Source organism: Episyrphus balteatus, chromosome 4, assembly GCF_945859705.1.
Source record: "Episyrphus balteatus chromosome 4, idEpiBalt1.1, whole genome shotgun sequence".
Classification (NCBI taxonomy): domain Eukaryota; kingdom Metazoa; phylum Arthropoda; class Insecta; order Diptera; family Syrphidae; genus Episyrphus; species Episyrphus balteatus.
Window position 1 is genome coordinate 70300120 of NC_079137.1, and position 25843 is coordinate 70325962.

The 25843-nt window shown below is 29.2% G+C and overlaps 1 protein-coding gene across 9 annotated transcripts in view; it reads right to left on the minus strand.

Moving 5' to 3' along the window:
• Positions 1 to 25843, minus strand: part of LOC129918266 (CUGBP Elav-like family member 4) — a 993834-nt gene that overhangs the window by 180852 nt on the left and 787139 nt on the right. For all 9 annotated transcript variants that reach the window (XM_055998713.1, XM_055998708.1, XM_055998710.1 and 6 more), the window contains one exon: positions 23285 to 23333. In XM_055998713.1, the coding sequence (XP_055854688.1) occupies positions 23285 to 23333 (49 nt within the window). The remainder of the gene's footprint in view (positions 1 to 23284; positions 23334 to 25843) is intronic.

Consider the following 25843-nt stretch of genomic DNA (forward strand, 5'->3'; position numbering starts at 1 on the left):
AAGACTAATAAAGTCGTTAATAAAAATTAAACCAATGATTTATATATAAAAATGTATTAGTAGATTCTCTGGTTGATGGGTTTGGTGGATTCTGACAAAACGACGACGAAGGACGAACGAGGACGAAAACTAAATGAACTGATGGAAGAAATGAAATGACCGATTGGCAAGGTCATTAATTATATTTCTCGCTGGGTATTATTGGGATCTTTGGGATATATTTTATTATAAATTTTGTGTGTCCTCGAAATATACTATAATAATATATTGATGTCTGCACCATTGACCGGGCGTTCATCTTTTCGACACAAATTATGAAGCTATAGTAGATTTATTAGATTTCACAAAATGATTGAGAGAGAGAGAGAGTATAAAAGGAGTGAGTAAGTGTTGAGAGTAATTGATTGATAGTAATAACTCATGGAACATCAAATTCTTATCGTAATACCAAACCAGCAGAACGAACAGTTTAGATGTTGTCTGGCACTCGCACTGCTGAACTGTTAGCTGGTGACGAAAAATGAGCTATTTTGTGAAATACTGACTAAATTGAAATGTCCAATAAAAAAAAATGGAGAGAATAATAAATTTTTTAGATGTAAGTGCTGATGATGAAGTGATGGGGGAAAGGGGAGGATAAAAATTGACATTTGCTTGGTAGAATGATGAAGAACAAAAATAAACCATTGAAGAAGAAGTAAGAAATACTGAAAAGTTGTCGAAGAAGTCGAAGAGATTAAAGTTGTTAAAGAAAAGAAGAAGCCGAAAATACAGAAGAGATCGTAAGAAAGAAGTAACAAATACTGAAGAAGTTGTCGAAGAAGTCAAATACATTAAAGTTGTCAAAGAATTGGAAGAAGTCGAAAACAAAGAAGATATCGAAGGAGCAAGAAATACTGAAGAAGTTGTCGAAAAAGTCGAATAATTTAAGTTGTTAAAGAATTGGAAGAAGTAAAAAATACAGATGAAATCGAAGAAGTAAGAAATACTGAAGAAGTTCTCGAAGGAGTAAAAAAAGTCAGTGATTTTAAAGTTGTTACAGAATTGGAAGAATATGAAAATTCAGAATAAATCGAAGAAGTAAGAAATACTGAAGAAGTTGTTGAAGAACTGGAAAAAGTCGAAGATATTAGAGTTGTTAAGGAATTGGAAGAAGTCGAAAATACAGAAGAAATTGAAAAGTAAGAAATACTGAAGAAGTTGTCGAAGAAGTCGAAAAAGTCGAAGACATTAAAGTTGTCAAAGAATTGGAAGAAGCCGAGAATATAGAAGAAATCGAAGAAGTAAGAAATACTGAAGAAGTTGTTGAAGAAGTGGAAAAAGTCGAAAATACGGAAAAAATCAAAGAAGTAAGAAATACTGAAGAAGTTTAAAAAGTCGAAGACATTAAAATTGTTAAAGAATTGGAAGAAGCCGAGAATATAGAAGAAATCGAAGAAGTAAGAAATACTGAAGAAGTTGTTGAAGAAGTCGAAAAATTCGAACAGATTAAAGTTGTCAAAGAATTGGAAGAAGCCGAAAATATAGAAGAAGTTTAAGAAGCCAAGCGAGTCGAAGAAGTCCAAATAACATAAGAAACCGAAGAAGTGAAAAATATCGAAGAAATTGTCGAAGCAGTTGAAAAAATCAAAAACATCGAAGTTGTTGAAGAACGGAAAGAAATTGTCGAAGAAATCAAAAATGTCAAAGAAAGAGGAAGTTGTTGAAGAACTGGAAGTACTCAAAAATACTGTAAAAATGGAAGAAGTCAAGGACATAGAATAAGTCAAAATAACTGAAGAAACCGAAGAAGTGAAAAATATCGAAGAAGTTGTAGAAGAAGTCTAAAAGGTTGAAGACGTCGAATTTGTTGAAGAACTGGAAGAATTTGAAAATACGGAAGAAATCGAAGAAATGAAAAGAAGAAGAAGAAGTGACTAAAACCTTTTTAGTAGTCAAAACAATTGGGAAATATTGAAGAAAATCTTTTAAAAAATGAAGAAAAATAAATTGACTGTGTTTATAAATACAAAAAGTGTTTATCCTGTGATAAAATTTAAATTTCCCATCCTCTTTTTTGGCTCATTTCCTTTACTGTTCGTCCAGACAAAACAATAAAAAAAACTCTTGAAAATTTTATATAATTTTCTCATAATCGACACATTTCATAATAGTCCTTTTTACAAAAAAAAAAAAAAAACACACAAAAAAAAAGGATAAAAAAAAATATAAATACAAAACAGGAATCACTATTAAACGATATAAAATTAACGATGCGAAAAAAATGTACCAACTCGCTTTGTGGAAACAGGCAGAGAGATAGAGAGTGCTTTCATTGCGTCCGTTTCAGTCGTCTTCAGTTGGTCGATTTTGTCAGAGGTCTGATGGCTTGCATTACGCAAGCATTTGTTAACCATTTGCACATTTTCTTTTTTTTCCTATTTTCTTTTTTTTTTTACTTCTTCAGCATTTATACAGTGTTGGATGGTAGTTATCCATGGCAGATTTAGCTTTTATTCATCTACTATATCCTTAAAATTGTTTGTTTGTTTTTTTTTTGCATCTTCCTTGTTATCTTTTTCTTTCTTTTGGATACATTTGATAGAAAAAAAAATGAGTACCTATACGAAAAAAAAGGACATGGAAAAAAAACTGGTAAGATATTAAAAGCATCTCAGCATTTTAATACAGATCTCATTTTGAATGTTCACAGGCCATTAACTGTTTTGTTGTGTGTTGTGTTCGGGTATCGCAGGATATCCCAACAATGTGTATATCCATAAAGGAAGTTGGTATTTATACATTAAATAGGCAACTTTGTTTGAATGTGTGTGTTTGTTGGTTAAAGTGTTGAGAGATTAAGAAAATCCCTATTTTGATTAAAGCTGAGTGACAAAATGTTTAAATAAAGTTAAAAGAAGTATGTTACCTCCTTTAAGTGTAACTTTAGTACAAAATCAGTAATCATATTATAGAAGCAAAATTGATAGTCGTTTTGCTTCTATAAGCCTTCTTTAACTAAAGGATATTAAATTATTTTTTGAGTTGTAATTAAACACTATAAGGAGACTTCTTTGATACAAGAAGCATTATATAAAATATATTATTAGGTGGTTTAAAGATTAACTCTATGGTTAAAGGAGCAAATTTTAAAACTATTCAGTTTGCAACCCAATTAAATGGTTGGTTATGCGATATAGGGTCGTTATTATTTTTGTTTAAATTTAGTAAGGAATTAAAGGATGTCAGATACATATCTTAACTTGAAGACTGAACTTTGTTTTCTGTCTTTCAATTGGTGGCATCTTAAAAAAAAAATTGGAAATCAAAGAAGTAAACCTACTTTTTTCTCTTGGAGACTTAGTTGCCTTTGTTAAAAAATATAATTCTTTTAAATTCCACTTGGCCCTTGGACAGGACTTTATTTCAAATACCTCCGGATTGTCAGGACATACCTATTTAAACATTGTAAAATTTGCTACAGTTGATTTGTTTGTTCACAAAAACTCTCAAATTCATAAGAAGTAAAGTAGCGCAAGTTATTTTTGCGTTGTGCGTTCATCAAAACACGCTTTTATTATTCTCAAGTCTTGTTGAAAAATACATTTATAAAAATTTAGGTTTATAAATATTGAACAAATGAAAAAAAAAAAAAAAAAAAAAAAAAATACAAAAATAAAATAAATTCAAAGTAAACTTCTTGAAAAAGTAATAAGCTTATAGAAAATTCATTTCTCCTTGATTTACTTTTCTATAAAAAAAAAAAAAAAATATATATATTAAATCGCCTTACAACAAGTTCTTGTATAAGGTACCAATTGAAAAAATAAAAAATAAATAAATCCTCAACAAGAGTGAATCACAGTTGAAATGGAAAATAAATTAAAGCCACGACAAAGGACATTATTTATCGAAAAGCAAAAAAAAAAAAAAATAATAAACCAAAGCAGCACAAAAATAAATAAATAAATAATTTTCGATGAAAATCATTTCCTTCCGAGATTCTCATCAAACAAAAATAAATAAGCACAAGCTTTCCTTTTTTCATTTGTCAAATAAAAATAAAAAAAAAAAATTGAAAGTAGAAGGCCTAGGTAGGATACAAACTGCCAAGACTCTTTGATCCTTTTTTTTGTATTTTTTGTTATATTTTTTAACTTCTAATCATTTTCATTTTTGTCGTTGTTGTTCGTCTTGTCGTTGTTAGCGGAGGTGGCGGTATTGGGTATAGGTATATTTGTCCTTTTTCGCCTTTGCCCTGTCGCAGGATTTTTTTTTTTTTTTTTCAAATCATATCGATTAGAATTTTGTAAGTTTCTTCTTCTTCTTTTTTACTTAGAATTTTGTGAGACATCAAGTGAGGGTATTTTTATTCGAAGATATTTGCCACCATTTCTTTGTTTATCTTGAACCAAAAAAAAAAAAAATTGTAAGCAACAATGCCACAAGGGATGTATGCTAGGAGGGATGAACAAACCCCCCCTTAGCCTTGTTTAACAGAAAAAATCGATATTCTAACACCGAATATTTTGAGAGTATTGTCAAGTTTTTTTTGGGGCAAATAGAAAAAAAAAACACCCATAAGTCCGAAAATAAAATACAAAACAAAATAGAAGAGAAGCTACCCTATTATCACCAACACTCACGCAGAGATTACTTGGCTGTTTTTGTGATGATGGCGATGACGAGTATAGCCAAGGCAGTGTAAGGGAATGTGATATTTTTCCCATTTTGAAACAATGGTATATGTCACTATGTGACTAGTATATAAGAGACTTCGTCAGCAGGCGTCCTCCATCATCAACCCCCCATAAACCCCCCTTCCCTTAGACTAAAAAAAAATAACATCAACCGAAGAAAAAGCAAAGTATGTCGAAATTTGCTGAGATTTTTCTCTTGGGAAACACAAAGCAAAAAAAAAAAACCAAAAAACAAAATTTATATTTTGAAGGTCCTTGTCCCCGGCATCAGGATGATGAGATGGAGGAAAATAAATTTGTAAGCAAGTTCAAAATTAAAATGAAAGCAAAAAAATGATGATAAAAAAAAACAAGTAAAAACCTTTCAAAGTGAATGAAAGCGGTGCGAGAATAAACTCGAGGCAAAAAGCAGTAGCACACAATAATTTGTGATTGCCGAAAGGTCCTTAATTTTTTTTTTGTGTTTAGTCCTTGTTTTTTAGGTATCTCTAAATATGTATGTATGAATGAAAAGAAAGAAATAAGAATGCCTACCGTAACACAAAGTTTTGCAAGCAATTTAAGCAAACGCACAAAGGGGAATCCTAAACATAAAAGAAAAATAATAAAAAAAAAAGAAGAAAACAGAAAGAAAAATTCTCCAAACTGGGTCATTTTAAAGTTAAAGGATATTGTGATGAAAAGTGGGAATTTCTTTTCTCATTAAAAACCGAAATGGGATTAGACTGTGAAAAGTTTTTTTCCTTTTTTTTATTTTTTTTTTTTCTGTGTCGCATTGTTAAGCCCAACGATATAGAATGTTTGGGTCTTGATCATTGGTCTTTGGGGATCCTTTTTTTTTTTCTTTTTTTATTCTTCGTACTTTGTTTGAATATTTCTTTGAAATTCAGTTCTACTGTATTTTTGGACGTTTAATTTTTTGATCCTTGGAGAGTTTTACAGAAATAATCATAAGAATTAAGCTTTTATCCCTAAAGAATCACGCGTTTTAGTGTACTTTGGTAATTCTGTGACTTATTTTTCCTTTTTTTCGTTTGTTTTATATTTATATTGCATTTGAAAATATGTATTCAAAATACAAAATGTACTCATAATTATTATTCTTGAAGGTAAATTAAAGTAATAAGAAGAATTAAGGTGAACTGAGAACAATTTAGACGACTTTTGGGGAACTTAAAACGAAATTTTGTTGAATTTAAAGAAATTTGGAAGAAATTAGAGGAATTTGAAAAAGCTAAAAAGAATTTGGAGGAATTTTGAAGAGTTCTGAAGATTTCAAAAGAATTTAGAAGAATTTGAAAAAAAGTTAAAAAGAATTTGGAAAAATTAGAATAATTTTGAAAAATTCAGTAGAATCTATTAAGAAGAATTTTGAAGAAAAAAATTTCGAAAAATTTTGAAGATTAAAAAGAATTTAGAAAAATTTGCCAAGAAAAATTTCAAAAATTTTGGAAATATTTCGATGAATTGAGAAGAATTTGATAAAATTTAGCACATTTTTGAGGAAATTGTAAGAATTTTGAAGATTTCAAGAGAAGAGAAAAGTTTAGGGGAATTTGGAAAAAATAAGAAGAATTTTGAAAAATTCAGAAGAATTTAGAAAAACTGCGTAAAATTTTGAATAAAAAATTTGGTAGAATTCTGAAGATTTCAAAAGAATCTACCTAGAAGAATTTGGAAAAATTAAAATTTGGTAAAGTTTTGAAGGATTTGAAAAAATTTAGAAAAATTATAATGAATTTGGAACAATTTTTAATATTTAATAAGATTTTAGATGAATTTGTAAGAATTTCGCAGAATTAAAAAAAAAAAATTATAGAACTGAATTTTGAAGAAAATTAAGAAGAATTTTAAATGACTTGGATGAAAAAAATGGAAGAATTTATGGAAATTAAAAAGAATTTTGAAGTTTTATGATGAATTTGAGAAAATTTGGAGAGATTTGTAAAAACTTAGAAGAATATTGAAGAATTTAAAGCAATGAAGGAACCTTACGAACGAGCCGAACTAATTGAGTTAACTGAAAGAACAGAATAAATTAATTAACGTACTGAATAAGTTCAATAAACTGAATGAAATAATCCTGAACTGAACTGAATGTACTGAATAACATTATTAAATTGAATAAACTAAATCAGGGAAATGAACGCAATAAACTAAATATAAAAATGTACTCAAAAATAAATAAATGAACTCAATGAATTCAACGAACTGATTCAACTAAACGAATTCCATTACTGAATTAACATAATGAAATTGATGAATTGAATGAGCTGAATAATTAAAGTCAACTGAACCAAATAAAGGAACTGAATGAATTAAGTGAGTTGAATGTACTGAATAAACTGCATAAGTAGAATTAACTAAATGAGATAAATCAAGCGAATAAGGTTAATGAGATGAACAAACTGCATTAAAAATATGAAAAATTGAACAACTTAACAAATTTTACTAACAAAATGTACTCAATGCTTTGATGGAACTGAATTAAGTGAACAAACTGAAAGAACTTAAAGAACGAAGTGAATTGAACCAAATGAACGAACATTGAATCTTAAATGAATTGTATGAATCAAATTAAATCAATGAACTGAATAAACTGATAACTCTACTTACTGAACTCAATTAACTGACTGAATCGATTGATCTTAATGATATCAGTAAAATTTAATTTGAAAATGCCTCAAAATCAGTTATTTATTTATATTCTCGATCTTTTTCTTCCCCTATTTACTCTACCAATCTATTCCAATTTTCCTCAAATCTAAATCCAAAATCCAGGCTAATTGTACACCTCACTATCGTACCCTTCTTAAGGACTCCAAAAAAAATCTCTTCCTAATTAGACGACAACAATAATACACTTCAAAAATGTCCTCAACCCAAAAGAATATCAAAACAAAATCAAAATAAAACAAAAATAAGCAAATAAATAAAATCAACAAAAAATCCTCCTTCAAAATCCTTGAGAGAGAATAACTAAAGTCCCAATAATAATAATAACTCAATCCGCGCACCCATAACTAGGTCTTCTATTGTAGTAGTCAGTACAACACTCTCTATCCCCAATCGTTGCAATTTACAAATTGTAAATTTCATTTAAATAAACACAAACGACAACTTTTATGCTTTCAATCGGAAAGAAAACGAAGACTCTCTTTATTTTAGAGTACTAGTAGACTCTTCTCTCCTTCAATGCTTGAGAGTCCTTTTTTTTGTGTAGAATAGATGGGGGCATAGGAAAAGGCATCCTTTAGCAAACAATCAATTTACTGTCAAGAACTTATTTTTTCTTGTTCATCGTCCTTAGAGCCCCAAGAGAAGAAAAAGAAGAACCCATCAGTAGTAGTAGCAGTAGTGGAATAGAAGAATTAGTAGGTACCTTCTGTTTTGTTCAGCAGTTGTTCAAGTCTTTTTCATCGGATTAAGGAGATTTTTTTTTCTCAGATGGTTTTTTTTTATTTTATCCTTTTTTTTTGAGAAAATAATAGGAAAAAGGACGATTAAAAAAAAAGAAGGAAACTTCAATTTTTTTTTTTCGAAATACATCGCTAAGGAAACACCGAAATAGAAAAATTCAAAGTAGGATATCCTGGGTGAATCAAAACAGCAACAAGAAGAAAATGAAAAAAAAATATAACATTTGATTGTTTGAAGCTCTTCCAATGCAAGGATGTCATGTTTTTTTTTCCAATTTTTTGTTATTTTCTGTCTTTCAAATATATTTTTTTGTTCTATAGTCTTTGGTTGCATTTATATTTTTATATGTAGAGTATTTTCATCTTTCTACCTCATCGTCCATGATGGATTTTATACTAAACTCGCAGGTACCTAGTCATGTCTGGTTTTGAGTGATTGAAATAATAATTTACCTGTCGTTGCAGTAAAATGGCAGCACAAAGGTCAAAATTCTCTTTCTTCTTCATTTCTAACAATTTTTTTTTCTTTCTATTTGTTGTCTGTCTTACTTTGTCCGAGAAAAGAGACTTCGAAACGGTCTATTACGTGGCACAAAACTTGGCCATATTGTAGGTATTATTCGTCTTGTTCAGAGAGTTTCTCTCTGTGAATATTAACGTTATGCTATAGCACAGAAAGGACATTATAATCATAATCATCATCATCAGCAGCAGGGAATCAGTTTGTGAAGTATTGTTATAGAATATATAGAGAGAGAGAGAGATACTTCAAATAAACTTTGCATTGAAAGGTGAATTTAGCAAGGATGTGGGTGGTGTAGGTAGGTTTTGTGTCTGCTATCTTGTGTGTTTTAAGGAGGAGTTTTTGAATTCAATTCTGAGATGTCAAGTTGAATAACAATTCACAAAATGGATTGGCAGGACGTTATAGAAGACATAGACGTAACTCTCTCTCTCTTAATAGAAGGTGAGGTAACAGAAGAAAAGAGGGTTATAAGACTTTTGTTGTTATGATAACTAGATGAAAATATTTATCTTGAATGCAAAATATAAATTGTATAAAGTTGAATAACAACGAATAATGATCAATGAGCCGTAAAATATGTTTTCTTGAAATTTATGTATTTTTTTTTTGTTTGTGTTTTAAGCTTATTGTTTTGTAAAGTCATTGATATAACGAGACTATTATGCCTTTTGTGGTTGTTAGGTAAAACAATATTTAAAGAAATAATTTCCAAGCTGATGGATATTCGAATTTTTGGTAACTAAAATTTGGTAGATATGTCTTTGTTTTTTTAGTACCGAAAATTTATTTGAATAACGAAAAATTCGTGTTCTAGATCATTTCTGCACTTACTTCTAGAAATTTCTAGTATTTTTAGTTAATGACAACTAATATCTTAATTAACCATCTCCAACTAGCAACTTGTGAAACTATTTTAAAAAGTTTCGAAGTCCTTACAAGTAAAATTGTGATCTTGTTCTAATTTTCAGTTAGTCCCTTTGTGAACTATTTGTTTGTTTTAAATAAAACAGAGAACTGCAGATGCTTGATCATTGTGCAAGTCAACTTGGTAAGAGTACCATGTACTCAAGTTGACATTACATATCTGGGATCTTATTTTAAGGAACGACTCAATCTCCAAAATCAAAAGTTCTTTAATATTTTTCAATGTGAAATACTGAAAGAACTGAATGAATTAGATATACTAAATGTACTGAATAAGTAGAACAATCTTATAGTGATCTAAATCAAGTTAACTAGTTCAATGAGGTGAATACAGTCAATAAACAAAACGAACAACTGAACAAATTTAATTAACAGAATGTACTAAATGAAGTCAAAGAACTGAATGGACTCAATTATCTGAAGGAACTTAAATAACTAAATTAACTTAACAAACTGATGAATTGAATTAACAAAGTGAACTGATTCAACTGAATAGAAGAATGAATTGAATCTGAACTCAAAGAACTGAATGAAATGTACTGAATAATTAGAATGAACTCAATGAAATGATTGAACAAAGTAAGTTTAACCAAATGTATGAACTGATCAAATGAGGTAAATGTACTGAATAAACTGAATAAGTAGATTGAACTGAATCAGTTTATGAATTAAAAAAACTCAATAAACAAACTGAACGAATTAAACTAGCAGAATGAACTGATTTGATAGAAGTAAAAGAACTGAATGAACTCAATGATGTGAAGGAACTGAACAAACTGAAATAAAAGAATGGTCTGAAAAAATTGAAAGAATTTAACGAAATAAATGAGTTAGAACTAAATGTACTCAATAAAATAAAGGAAGAATTTAAATGAACTGATAAAACTTAATGAACTGAATTGAGTGATACCGTTAAATTCAAATTAGCGCCAAAAATAAAATGGAAGTACATACAAATTTCTGTTGAGTCCAAAAAGGTTCGTGATTATTTTATCAATTCATAGCTATTTCTATTTCCAAGAACATTTAATTCCCTCCGTCTATTTTCTCAATAGTCCTGTCAATTACACTAAGTTCCAAGGATTTAATGAACATATTTTAAAACTTTTCTTGAAATACATCAAAATCGATTTTTTTTTACCTTGATTCTTTCGCAAAATTCTGATAGAATACAAGTTTCTTAAAATAAATCCATTTTTTTTTCCTAACCCTGATCAGTTTTATTTCACGTCAAACTGAGGTACCTCGTCTAACTTGTCAGTATTGATTACTTATACACGCTACGCATATTTCCATTTCACATCCATATACACGATGCCAAAATTGAACTTGCAACTTCTTCTTTCTTAATTTTCCCAGAGCAAAACTTAAATAGCAAAGAAACAAACTTTTCCTTTCAAAATTTTTCCCTCAGGGATATACCTCAATATAATGTACAAGTACATACAACATCTAACACACATGTCAAGGGTCGAGTTTTAGTAAATATAAATACAAAAATTATATTTAAGTAAGGATACAAAGTATAATGTCCTTTTCTAGAAACAAAAGTAAATATAACAACAACAACAATAAAGAAAGAAAGAAGAAAAATCCCAAACTTTTTTTCTACTTCATTTGTTTTTCGATTGATGAATAAGTCGGTATTTTATATTAGGTGTAAGTATGTGTGTAGTAGACCAATCAAAGTTATGTATATACATTTATAAGTAATATGCCTTCATGTCGTATTATTTAGTTTTTCGATTGGAAAAGCATCTCCAAAAACAAAATGAACCGCATATCAGATTTGACAGAAAATCCTTTTCAAATGAAGTGTGTATGTTAGGTACAAATACATCATCCACAAAAAAAGGACCTCTATCAATATCGAAAAAAAAAAAATGATAAATTCAATATCAATCGAATTTAATGATGTGCCATAAGAAGAGAAGAAGAAGCTTTTCTAATAATTTTTTCGTGTTCATCTTCTTCGATTGGACATAATAAAATATTGATGTGGGGGTATAACACAGAAAACCAGGACAATAAGATATAGTAAGTATAAAGTGCAGAATCAAACCAAAAAAAAATATTGTAAGACATCTTTATTAAGCCAGGCCAATCAATACTCATGTTACGGCTTTCATTCAAGGATAATAATATCCCTCGTTACATTTCTTTTCTTCCAGCATTACCCACTCTCTTTATATTATTAGAAATATGTGTCTTCCCTGTCTATTCTGCCTGACCTGGAAAATCTCAAGAATCTAAAAAGCAAAAGAAAAAAAAAAATGTCCTTAGAGATACGAAATACAGGACTCACTAGGAATAAAATAAATGCAATCTAAGCAAAACTGATTTTTATTTGATATACGAGAGTAGGTTATGTGTGCGTATGAAGGCTTTATATCTTCAATTTTTTTTTTTTTTTATTATTTTCCAGGATATCTGTTGGTTTCCTTTATTATAGATTTTTTTTTACTTGTATTTTTTGATTTAGCAAAAGGTGCAGGAAATGATTTTTTTTTGGTGCCATCCTCTTTTCAACGAGGAAAGAAAAAAAAAAAAAGGAGCAAGCAAAAAAAAGCTATACGGGTACTGAAATTGACGGAAAGGTCCTTAACGAACTCTGACTGACATTTTAATCGACAGTCTTCCCGACTTCATCGGTTTTGGCTTCCCATTTATCTCTTTGGTTAGGATTTGAATGTATATACGCATCTAATACACACACATACAAACATAAATCCTAATCGTATAGATATCTGTATATAATTGTAAGGATATATTCCTTTTTTGAAAAAGGACGACTACGCACGCACATTTTAACATTAAAATAGTAAATCTTGTATTACGACGATGGAAATGGTGGGGTTTGGGTTAAAAAGGATGAATGCCATGCTTAACGGGTATTCTAGAGATATACTCAGGACTTACATACATATAAATGGGGTGTGATGGAACAAGGATATTTTCACCCTAAAGGTTGTTAACTGTTTTTCTGTTCGTTTTTTTTTGTATTTTTGTATTTCGTCCTTATTTTGCTGATACCTACTACTTCCGACGGAGAACTGATGGAGAGAATATTTCTGCTGGTAGCGGTTGTAGTAGGTAGTGATGCTACCTACTCTTCTTAGATGCTGTGATGTTGTTTATCTATTTCTGTCTCGTATCCTTTTGACCTAGAAAATTAAAAGCTGGTAATAATTGTGCGTATGTGTTTGTGTCTGTGTTTCTTATTATAACGTGGGTTATAGACAACACCAACTCACCACGATAGAATAGCTATGTGTTGGTTGTTTTTTTTTTTTGCTGTTCTTCTATTATTTGTTGGGTGTGTTTTACTTCAGTAATGTTGTTGTAGGCAGATATAGGTTTTTATCCAAAAATAGCTTTGCTTTAATGAAATGTCTTGGAAGATATTTATTTGTATATCTATTTATCTTCTTTGCACAAATCAATGAATGACTTTAAGTTTGGCAGGAATGAGTTTTGAAAGGTTATCAAGATTTAAGATGATATTTCGAAATAAAGAACTACCTATAATGTTATCCTTGTTAAAGTTAGAAGGTTAAATTTGATTGTTATGTCTAGTCTTTTAGAAAATGAGTTGTCCGAAAATATATCTCTATTAGACAAGTGAAATGACGTCTTTTATTTTATTCAAGACTTTTTGTGAAGGTAGATATTTATAGACAGTTCCTTTGAGTTTTTCTTTAAAGGACCTTCTTTTAAAATAGTTTGTCTGAATCATTCTATTTGTAATATGGAATTGGATAATTCAATTAGTTACTAATTATGGAAAGTGGTTGTGACTAACGTAGATACTTTTGAGTAAAAATAAGTTTTCAAATCAATTTTAAGCTTATCCCAGTCTTTAAAAATTGGAATAAAATATCTCTCGACATAAAAAGAAAAGATCTGATATAGATCTCTTTGAAAAACTTTTTATCCGGAAGCCAGAAAGTCATTATTCGAAACCTTATGACACTCCGGAATTTAAAAAAATGTATCAGAAATGCAATTTTCAATGTGATCCTTTTAGAATACAGAATGTAATACAATATCTCCACGCCTGAGAAATGTAAATTCTAAAAGTGTCTCTAACAGCTTGAATTCATCCGAAAGTCAGAAAGCCTTTATCCGTAGTCTTATTAAGCTTCGAATCTTAGAGAAATGTATCGGGAACATAATTTACATTCAGATGTCTTATTGCTTTAAAGGATGTAACAACATATTTAAATTATTTTAGTGAATATACCCAATATGTGTGTTTTACTACAGAATTTTATCCGACCATGGGAACATCTTTATTCGGCCCATTTTTAAACCTCGGATTTTTAAATGTATCAAATACTTCACATTTAACCCGAATAGGCTTAGAAATGTATCGAGTTTTAGTTGTTCAGTTTTTATCCGAAACAGCTATTAAGTTTCCGATGGATAAAAACTTATCTAAGACATTAAAAAAATGTACAGGAACATATCTTCTTTCTACGAAAGTTTAACCAATGTATTTGCCTAAATAAATTTATCCGGCAGCAGGAACACCGGACGAGTGTTTAGGATTAGGATGATTAAATCAATTCATAATCCTGAATAAAGTCAACCGGCAGCTTGAACGATTTTATCCGGACTAGTGTTAGGATTAGAGTCATTCAATTTATCCTCAATCTTAAACAAAATAACTAAATAAAAGAAAGTATTCAAATATGAAAATTTATAATGAGTTTTTTGTTATCCGTCAACATTTTGATCCTTATCCGTAGTCTTTTCCTGATTTTAGACTTCATTAATGTAGTCTGCACATCATCTCTACTATGGAATACTTTTATCCGAAAGCATGTTAAGTGTTACAGTCGTTTTTATTTTCTAGAAGTTTGCAAAATGGAATATATTGAATTCGTTAATAATGAACTGGATTGGACAAATATAACAGACCATCGTTTGTTTAAAAACATGAGCTTGTAAAAGGAAACATTTATCCGAAGTACTGAAACCTTTATCCTGGTAAAACATGAATAATTTTATTTTACTTAACCAGAATACTTTCCGAATAACGACAGGTAATGTAAAATACATATCTTAAAATTATCCGACTTCATGAAAGCCGTTATCCGTACCAATCTTAGTCTTTTAAATTGTTTAAATCGATGTGGAGTTTGATTCTGAATAAAATATACTTCCCATGCTTCCCCTTAGTTGATAAATGATTGAAAAACTCATGTGCCTCAGAGTTAATTTCTTCCATTACCTCTAAAGCTTTTATCCGTTCACGTTTTCAGGCACTTTCAAGATCTATATTATGTCAACAATGTTAAAACCGTTCTTACAGCTGAAAAAAAGTGTTCTGAAGCATTTTCGGCACTGGAAACAAACCCGGATAACCCCCTAATAATGACTCTGGTTTATTATTTAAGATAATTCTCAAATCTATATGTTTTCTTCTTATTATTTTCCTGTTAAATACAAATTTCTTACTAACCTTCATTAATCTGACACTAACAACCTTCACACAGCTTTCAATAAAAATTCAAACCCTAAAAAAAAAAATCAAACCCACATCAGTGTCAAAAACAATACGTTTTGCTTATTCGCGCGCATCACACACACGTGTCAGAAAAGAAGAACGTTTTCACTCATTTATTCTTCGTCCTTTTTTTTTTGTTCTCATTCTATACCTATATTTCTACCCAAAAACCACTCAGCCAATCAATTTGACTTCAAAAAAATATTTTCAGCTTGAGGTACCTTTGAGCAGACACAAATCCCATCAACACCACCAAAGAACCTTTTATATCCATTCTTTGGTCCCAAATATGTTAACATTTTCTACAAAAAAAAAAAAAAAAACAATTTTCTCCAGCAGACAAACCTCCCACTCAACCTGCATTAATACGAATACCAAATATCCTACAGACACATATTTTATTATTTCGACCTTCACCAAAAGGCGAATGTCCTTCACCAAAAAAAAAAAAAAAAACAAGTCATTTTCTCCATGATTACCTTCTTTACATCAGAATCAGAGTAACGAAATATACAAAAAAAAAAAAAAAAAAAAATACAAACTTTTAACACAATGTTTATACCGACTGAACTCTCGACAAAATATATAAATAATCTCAAAGTGTTACATGGTTTGCTCTCTCTCTCTCTTTTTCTGTCTCTGTCTTGTAATCCACTCTCTGTGATAGCTATGACCTTCATTCAAAGTCCTTAAGGACATTTATTCGTGCATTTCGCACGATATCTCAATTTCTTCAAAAAAAAAAGTTTTTAATTTTTTTTTTTTGCAATTTTTTTTTTTTTTTTAATTTTTTTTTCTTTGCAACTTCATGTATATTCTTGTCGTGAATTTTCAGTTCTTTTGTATGATATTCCTTTTTTCATTTTCTGTACTGAATAAGACTTGTGAACAAAAAAAAAAATTGTTCGACAACTTTATCGATCTCTATAAGGCAATCACCAGATGTTTTCCCTTCTTCGGTCTTTCTCTGAGGTTATTTTGGAATAAAACATGTAAATAAATATTCAGATACGGTCTAGAGAGTGCCCTCAACACACCGCCTACTTTCATACACAAAAAGCCAAACAAAAAAAAACATATATTAAGGGAATGATTCGCATAAAATGAATTACAACCATTTTAAGCCTCCTTCCTTCAATATTACGTAGATATTACCAAGCTTGAGCAGAAAATCTTTTATCCCCCTTTTAACATATTATACTTCATACATATTCACATAACCTTTAAATGAAAGACGAACAAGAAAGACGAAAAAAAAAAATCTACAAAATCACGATAGGAAGACGAACATCCCTTTTGGAACCATTTAATGAATCCTTTTTCATTTCTTCACTTTTGTTCCCCCTCAATCTTCTCTTCTTTCCTAGAATATATCCTATTTTCCATTGAAGGCGAACAAAAAATACCAAAGTTCAGGATAAAAGCATTTACATTTTCGCTTAAATCCTGATCTCGCTTTCGGATGGTTGTTGTGTAGTCGTTAACTAAAACTAAATAGTAACAAGAAAGGATTCGTCGTTGTTTTTTTTTTTCCTTTAAGATGCCCTTTGGGTGCTGACTGCTAAAATTTTTTGGTTGCTTTAAAGGCACCAGTGAGAACGATCATTCTAAATTATGGATAAAATATTCAAACGTTTTACGTGCAAGGCATTTACTCATACCTCTTTCCTATTCCTACGCACAACGAACTGAATTACAATAAGAAAACAAAATACTTTGCAAGAAAATGGAAGAGTTTTAAAAGAAATCATGGAAAATGTTGCCTATATTTAGGCGTTTTTTCTGATTTTTTATGCTTTTAGGAGTTTTTTTTTTCGACATGATGGTTTAAATAGTAAATGGTATAGTACATTTAGTTTAAATCACAGTGAAGGATAGTGAGAAAGAAAAAGTTGTATAAGCAAAACAAAAAAAGAATAGTCTAGTTTTAGGAAAGTTGGGGTGAATTTTATTGATTTTGTTGATGTCAACTGGGACATTTTCAACTTGGAAGCATTTTTCGTTCAGATGATGTGCTGTATCTGCAAGCTATTTCCAAAAATAAAACTTTTCCATACAAAAATTAAAAACAAAAATCATTGCATACTTTTAGGATTTCGCAAAGTTGTTCAACAGAATTTTTTTATCAATTTTTTATTTATTTGTAAAGATGTTTAATTTATCTTATGACCTTATTTTAGAAAACTCCACTCATTGATAAGTACTTTAAAAATGTATTGCATACTTTTAGGAGTCCTTTCTCTTATTAAAAAAAAAATTAGCTGTGTTTTCCATCGAATGACTTTGAAAACTCCATTCTTCATATTCTAATAATTTTTACGAATTTAAATTAAAACTTTCTTGAAAGAATGAGAAAATAATATAAATAAGTCGAAAGTATTCTACTTTAAGGAGAATTTTATTAAAACTCATGTCTCAATATTTAGAAGAAATGTCTGTTAAAAAAAAAAATATTATAGATTAAAGCATTATTCCTCTGACTCCTCATTTGAGCTTATTTTAAAAAGGAAGCATTTTGAAGATGCATACTTTTAGGGGAACTTTATTAAAAATTCAATTTTTTCCGTCTTTTTCAAGCAATATGCTAAAATAAAGGAAACAGTCAAAGATTATCGATTTTTAAAACATAAGATTTGATTTTTCGAATTGGTGCTCCTAAAAATATACTCAGTTTTTTGTGTCCCAGAAAAAAAAAATTATGTACAAATAATGCTTATTCTAAAACTTGAAAAACTTTTACCTACACCTTTTCTTGTTAAACATTCTGTAAGCGTTTTGATAAAACTTTTTTTCCTTAACCCTCTATTCACACAGTAGTCCCATTCTGAAAAGGAACCCAAAAATTGGGGTTGAATTTCTGTCATACCTTTTTTCTATAATAGTTAAGAAGTTTTGTCGACAAGAAGAAAAAAATATATCCCTCTAGCATTCTATACATGTGAATGTTCTTCATAATATATATCAGGATGGGGTTGGAAAAAAAAAAAAAAAAATAAGGCGAGTCAAAATCCTAAGGGTAGAATAAATTTTATATGAAATCAATGAGTGGAAATTGCTATAAGTTACGTGTTAGATGGTAAAACTAGGTCAGCACGCCGCGTCGTTGTCGGTTGTTGGATAGTTAAGGCGTTATAGAAGGATACACTCTACTATATGACTTGTCCTGGCCACATATTTTTATGTATTTTTCTATTTTTTTTTTATTATTTAAGGGAGATACATTTTAAGAAATGAAAGACACATAACCGTCTGAACATGATGAGATAATTGAAGGATGTGAAAGGGTATGTTTGTGAACGACGTGTAATATGTAGTTAGGGGTTCGTTATTCTAGTATTTTTTTTAGTTAATCTTAAAATTAAATTTTAAAAGAATTGATAGGGTTTGAAATTGTAAAGGAGATACATTAACTTATTTTTCTTATTTGCCTGAATTAAAGTGGCGTTAAAATCATGTTAGAATAATTTTAATAAAAATAATTCTAATACAAATTAACTGGCGCCCAACGCGAGGCCCAACCGTTAATTTCTTACTTGTTTCAAAACAGATACATTACTACCTAGATTTTGTCTTGCATAAAGTTATATGGTGCCGTATTCAAATTGGAATCATTTTTCAATGAAATTTAAGTGGCGCCCAACGCGAGACACAACCGTTTTTTTTTTCAAATTTTTCATATTTATTAAATACTAGGCCTTTCATTGTTTATTTTATTCATATTAAACGAACGTCGTTCAGTAAATTTGTTGTTTAAGTTGATTAAAGTAATATAAAATGGCTCCCAACGCAAGTTATAATCAATCCAATAGAGCTTATAAATAAAGAAAACAAATTTTAATGCAAGTACATTAAATGAAAAAACTAATTTTAGATATGTGACTTTAAATTAAATTGCCCTTAACCACTTTTACTCAGTTTGCAAAAAAAAGTGGCGCCCAACGCATCAATAATAATAAATTTGTATTTCTTCTTTAATTCGATTTTAAAGTTGAAGCATTTGGTTTTTCTTCCTCAAAAAGAAAACGAATTGTATACAAAATGCATTTAGCATAAAAAAGATGTATACCTATATTCTAAGTCAACATACGATGACAAACTAATTTGCAAATCAAATTAAGTGGCGCCCAATTCGAAACCACAATCTTTACTTCTGATTTAACTTACAACAAAACACAAATAGACTTCTTTAAGTCTCTAGATATAAAATCAGTTGTACTTAATGGTTTTTTTTTTCAAAAAATAAATGTTCCCATGATTTAAAGAAATGGCGCCCAACGCAAATTTAAGTAAATGTTTTCTTCGTTTATTTGATAGACAAAACTTAAAAATTCCATTAAACTCTATTGTTCTAAGTATCTTACTTTTGGGTTTAATCAGCTTTATTTTCTTTGTTTGTCTAAAATTGACCTATGAATACAAAAAAAATTCATTCTAAAACCATTAAATATTACAAGAGACGTCCTTGAAACTCAATTGTCTCTCTCTGCTTTTGTCTACGAATCAATCCAAATAATCTTTATTGATTTAATTATATTATACTTCAAACAAAAGGACCAAAGCACTTTTAATGACAATAAATTTCATCAAGTTAAATCACAATAAGACAGTTGAATGAGTTTCTATACAAAATGCTCAATTTTGATGTTGAATCAAGGTCAAAAACAATAGAAGTATAACATATTTTCAAAAAAAAAAAAAAGAATTTGCATTTTCTTCAATTGTCTAGGCTTTTTTGTATAGTCAGCTATCATCACTTTTATTACATTCATTCATTTATTGTATGTCTGGCGCCCAACGCAAGAGTCTTTTTCTTTTGGGGGGGTATATTAATTTTGAAAATTTGTTTTCTTTTGGAGCTATCATCAAATCTTTTTGTCCTTTCAGCGGCAGTCTTATCTCTCTTTCACACAAAAATAGGGAGACGAAAAGTATAAAATAAAATAGAGCCTTATGCTAAGTATTGTCTTCTTATCTCTAAAAAAATTTCTAATAAAATTCAATGTCATAAAAAAAAAAAAAAAAATGTAGACCTTCTTTACATCAAGGTCTGACAGTGACTTTTATTACCAACACCATTTACAAAAAAAAAAAAAAAAATACTAAACCTAAACAAAATAAACTAAAACACCAAAAATAGCAATAAGAAGCCATAGAAAACACAGACACGTTAGTTTATTACACGATTTTTTTTTGTTTTTTTTTTTTTTGGGATAGAAAAAAAGCTCCTTTTCAATTTACGTGACATCATTATGCCAGGACAAGGACAAATTATGCTCGCGTTCACGTACACATTAGTTTGAATGGTGATTTTTTTTTTTTTTTGATTTTGTTGTATGTTTCATTTGAACCAATTTAAGTACATTCACTTCCGCTACTTCCTTAGTGAAAACCATCGCATCTCTTCATCGCACCACAAAATGATGAGAAACTAGCGATGAAAATTGAGGATCTTCGAAACAATGGCACTCTAGCTGACGGTTTTTTGGTTCAAATGTCTAACCATTCATTCAAATTGATGATGAACCTTAGATGAAAAGGTGAGTCATAATAATAATTCTCTCCTTTCACTATGTGCTCCCTCTGACATTCCCTCAAGGAGTCATTTGCACTATGATGATATCGCGTTGTTCTCTATGTTCTATGTACTTTGTACGTGTTGGATGCTGACAATTGTCATCGTATTACATGAGTTAGAAAATGATATCCTTGGGACCGAAACGAGGAAGAATGTGGTTCATATTGCTATCGTTGTCGTTGTCGTTATTTTCACTCAGGGAATTCATTTATTTTCAAGGAAACAACAAAAAAAATGATGAAGAAAAAATAACAGAAACTTTTTTTATCGGTTAGATTGGAAGAAACTCTTAAAGTGCAAAGAAGTATGATAGTTTTCATTGCAATAAAAAAAAAAAAACACCACCCTCGTTCGAAATAAAGTCATATTCTAGTACCTACATCATCAGAAGAAGAGAGATTCTTTTCATTTTCGTGAATGACATTTCGGGGAAAAGGAATGTCATTTTAAGTGAAAGAAGTTAATTGCTTTCAAAGTTCTCTCACAATATTTTGTATCTCTCTCTCTCGCTCTCACTCTTTCTTTACTCTACGGTTGAAAGGATAAATTTTCTTTCAAGTTTAATCTCTAGAGGAGGATATTAGAGAACCACTTTCTTTACAGAAATGAATTCGCTATGAGACGATTGGGAGTATCTTTTTTCTTATATTTATATAAATGACGTGAACTCTTGACTTTTGTGAGAAATTTTATTGAGAATATAAAGGATTTAGTACTATCAAAATCTAGATACAGATGAGATTATTGTGAAAAAATATATTTGATAACTATTTTTCTTAGAAAATCATGATTGAAGGCTTATAAATGGGAATTTGTGCAGAGATACATTTGTGGAATTCACATTGCTGCTGGGAAGTTTTTCAAGATTTAGTTTTTTAGTTGTAGAGATTGATTTTATCTCAACAAATAATTTTTTGTACGATTTTAATACAAAAAAGTGGCGCCCAACGAAAATTCAAATTGATAAAATTTAGTTTTGATTGATTAATAGAGTGAACAAAATTCATTTACAATTACACTTGGCATGAAAAAAATATTTTCAAAGTGAATTTTCTCCTGTTCCATCTTGTATCCAAAGTTAAATGGCGCCCAATGCAAGAGCCTTTTTTTTCAATTTAACTTTAGAGCCAATGCAAGATTATATTTTTTATTTTGGTATTAGAACTTAAGGTGTCACTTAAAAACTTGATGGTATTTCTGTGTAATACTTGTAAAATAAGTAAAATATTTAAATCAATAGAATGGTTAATGATGAATTGGTCAAATCAGGTTCATATTGATAAAATTTATTGTGATTGTTTCATAGAGTTTATCATTTTTATATGAAAGAAATATGTTCGTGATAAATTTTCACTCATTTAAACTTAATATTAAAAAATTAAATGGCGCCCAATGCGAGATTCAATCGATTATTTGTACCATTTTTTTTGGAGTGAAGAACCAAGCAAATGTTTTTAAGAATTAGTTTTTATTTAAAATAGTTCATAAATTTAATTTTTCACTTAAGTTGATTGACGTATGATAAATTTGGGCTCAACTTCAAGTAAAAATCGATTTAAAAAATATTTTAAAACTTCAAAATAAAGTAGTATGTAGATTAGGAATATATCTTTTTTATATATCCTACTTACTTCGAGTCATGGACCCAATATTTTAAATTAAGTGGCGCCCAATTTAGTTACTCTCAGTTTGATTTTTTTTTTTTGTCATTTGAATTAAGAACCAAAACATTTTCTTAAAAGAGCATTTGGACTCTATAGTAGGTAATAGTAAAAAATTTAAATTGTTTTTTTTTTTCGAAACTTAAACTTAAATGGCGCCCAATGTGAACCCAAATTCTTCTTTCTTTGTATATACTTTTTCACAAGTTGTTATTGCTTTACTTTAATAGTCATTGATTGAAAATTTAAATGAACTAACTTCATTTTGTGTGGTTTGGATGTAGAATTATAAGCTCACGTTGGGCGCCGCTTACAGAAAAACAAGTATACAAGTTATTTCTTTATTGCGATTATGGTTTTTTGTGAGCCTATACAATCTTTGTAAGTTACTTTAGACATAATTATAATGATACAAAGGAAAATGTTGATTTTAAATAGTAACACATCTCGCATTGGGCGCCAGTTATTAAATTGTATGTATTCCTGGCATTCTATTCAAAACTAAGCCAGATTTCAATGACAAAAACTTAAAAAAAAAAACAGTCTCTTTTAAGCATCTATTTGTCATAACAGACTCCTAATCCAGCTTTTGACCTCTTTTTTGATTGATTTTGGTTGATATAAAAACCGTATTTTATCATTTTTGTTTATTGTTTTGTTTTAAATATGATGTGCAAAGCAGCAATTATTTTGGTGCAAGCATTAAATAACATTCAACCAATATTTTCTACACAATTTTTATAGATATTTTTTTAATTTTTCAAAAATAGAATTAATCTCATTCTAAAAAAAAAATATTAAACTATATATTTTTTATACAATTTTTATAAGTTAATTTTTGATTTTAATTTTCACAAGAGACAGACACATTCAACAACTAATTTATAATAAATAAGAAACACAATTAACAAGAAAATTTCTATTCTAAGAAAAAAAAAAAAATTGTATTTTTTTTTTTTTGAAAGTTAAGTTTGAAAAAATAACTTACCGCCACGACTTTCACTATCCGCTGGTTTAAGCTGAAGGGCACGGTTCATCTGAAAAAAAGTTAAGAAAAAAGAAAAGTTATAAGATTTTATTTTGTCATTTTATTTATTTTTATATTTTAATACTTAAAACTTTATATGTTTTAAATTAAGAGAAAAAAAATCTTAAATTATCCTTAGTTCAAGTCTTATCAAATACTTCTATTTTTTGTATATAAGTTTGTAATTCTTACAAAAACATCTAAAAAAAACCTTACAACTACCATCGCGATACTAATCCTCTTACCTCAACAAAAATACAAGAATACATAACATCTTCATTCTATCTCTTTCTTTTTACCTATTCTTATAAGGTAAACGTTTTGTAAAAAATTCCTTTTGAAGATTAAATTTTCATTGAAGCAAAAGAATCCAATTTAAAAAGCGTGAAGATAATGAGCCATGAAAGTGGTAACGAAAAAAAAAAAATTGTCTTCGTCTTCTACTGAATTTGCTATTCCAATTATTTCATTGATTGAACGTTAGGTTAAGGTGTGACTTAGGGAGGTTGCGTACTAAAGAAGATTTAGAAAAGTTAGGGGACATAAATAAGAAAGAGGGAGAATAGAAGAAGCTTAGAGACAGAGAGTGCAAAGTAATATATAAGTTTGCACTTGTTATAAAAGACTGTTTTACACGTAACTTTAGGAGGGGCAAAAAATTTCACACCCCATCGATTTTAAAAATAGTTAATTCAATTTATATTTAAAAACAATCGATTAGTTTAAAAGATTGATTGGAATCCAATTAGAAAAAGTAAGTTCTTGATTGACCTGTGGTTGGTTTTTGCTTTAAGTTTACTAAATTAGGTTCCAATACCATAGACAGAAAATAATAATAAAAAAAAATATAACGTTGGGCGCCACTTAAAAAAAAAAAATTTTTGAATGCATCAATTCTCAATACTTTCGTTCAAATTATTATTTCCTCTTTTTAAGACGTTAAAAAAAAGTAAAATAGTTACCTCAACATAGTTGGGCGCTATTTTTTGTTACCAAAGAGACTTTAAGTCCATAGAAACAACCTTAAAGCGCCATCAAGAACAGTTCTTAATCCTTTTGGCCAAATTTTGATTCTTGGTTTTTGTTACCATAGAGACAGTCGAGGGTTTTCTTCAGAAACAACGAAAAAAAAAATACAAACAAATAAATAAATGTACATATCTGCCTAGCTTTGGGCGCCGTTTTTCCTAGAAATTGTATAGATATTTTTTTTTTTAAGTTCTAAGGACTCTTATTTATAATGCATTATAGATATTTGTACAGTAAGAAACCTTAGATTCAAACTGCCATTTTCAGAGGCTATATAAAAAAAATACGTTGGGCGCCATTTTCTGATATCATAAGAGATTAATCTACAAAAACATTAAACAAAAAAAAAATGATTGAAAATGCGTCTTTACAACTATTTTTTAAAAGCTTCTTGAAGGAAGACGTTACTCTGCCATTTGGAAAAACAAATTGAAATACCTTGTAACTAGAAAAAAAAAAAAAACATTTTTAAACGATGTGATCAATTTTACATTTTTTCGTTTACATTGATAAAAAAAAATAAAGAAAGAAAGAAAATACCAATAATGACACATCACTATCTCTTAAAAGCTATTTTCCATCAATCATTTATTTGTTCTTTGAAAAAATTCCTAACGACAAAAATGTATAACAAAAAAAAAAAAAAAAAACAAAAACCAGATTCAGATCCCATCACATTTCTTTTCCATTAGCAGTTTTCCATTAAAACAAACATATTGCCATGCAAATGCAAAAGCTATTACAAAAAAAAAAAAAAATTCTTGCAAATACCATTTTTTTTTTATTCTTTATATACAAAAACCGAATCAGTAGTTAATATAGAAATATAAAAAAAAAATATCTCTTTACAATTAAAAAAAAATCCATCGAAGAATATTCATTTTCCCATCATTTGTTAAAAAATAAAATACAAAAAAAAAAAAAAAACTTAAACCGACATTTTGTCGAACACGCCATCATCCATTATCTTACCCCAACATCCATTACCCGTAATTTAACAGAACCACACCATTGTTTCGTATTTGTATCTATTATTTGTTTTAACTATTTTAATAGTTTTTTTTTTTATTTTTTGCATTTATTGTTATACAAATTTTCAATAAAACATACAACTTTTGCCTATCTGTTCACAAAAAAAAAAAAAAAAAAAAAAACATCAATGGGAGTGTTGTTTACAGGGTGCGAGAAGGGGTATTAAGGATGCATGCAAAGGCATATAGTGTTTCTGTTTACATGCATTGATTTTGAAAGATAAAAATGAATCGTTCACATATATATAAGTATATGTGTGACTGAGAGGCGCAAACAAAAGCCCTCGACAGCATGCAACTTTCACTTAACTTTTGATTTATATTAAAAAAAAAAAAAATTCAATCCATACAGAGCACAGCAAGCGACACAGCAGAAAGGGAAAGAATGAACGACGAGAGTCCTTCTTCCCTCCCTGATCACCATCTCTCTCTCTCAGGGTGAATGGAAAAAACTGCTGCT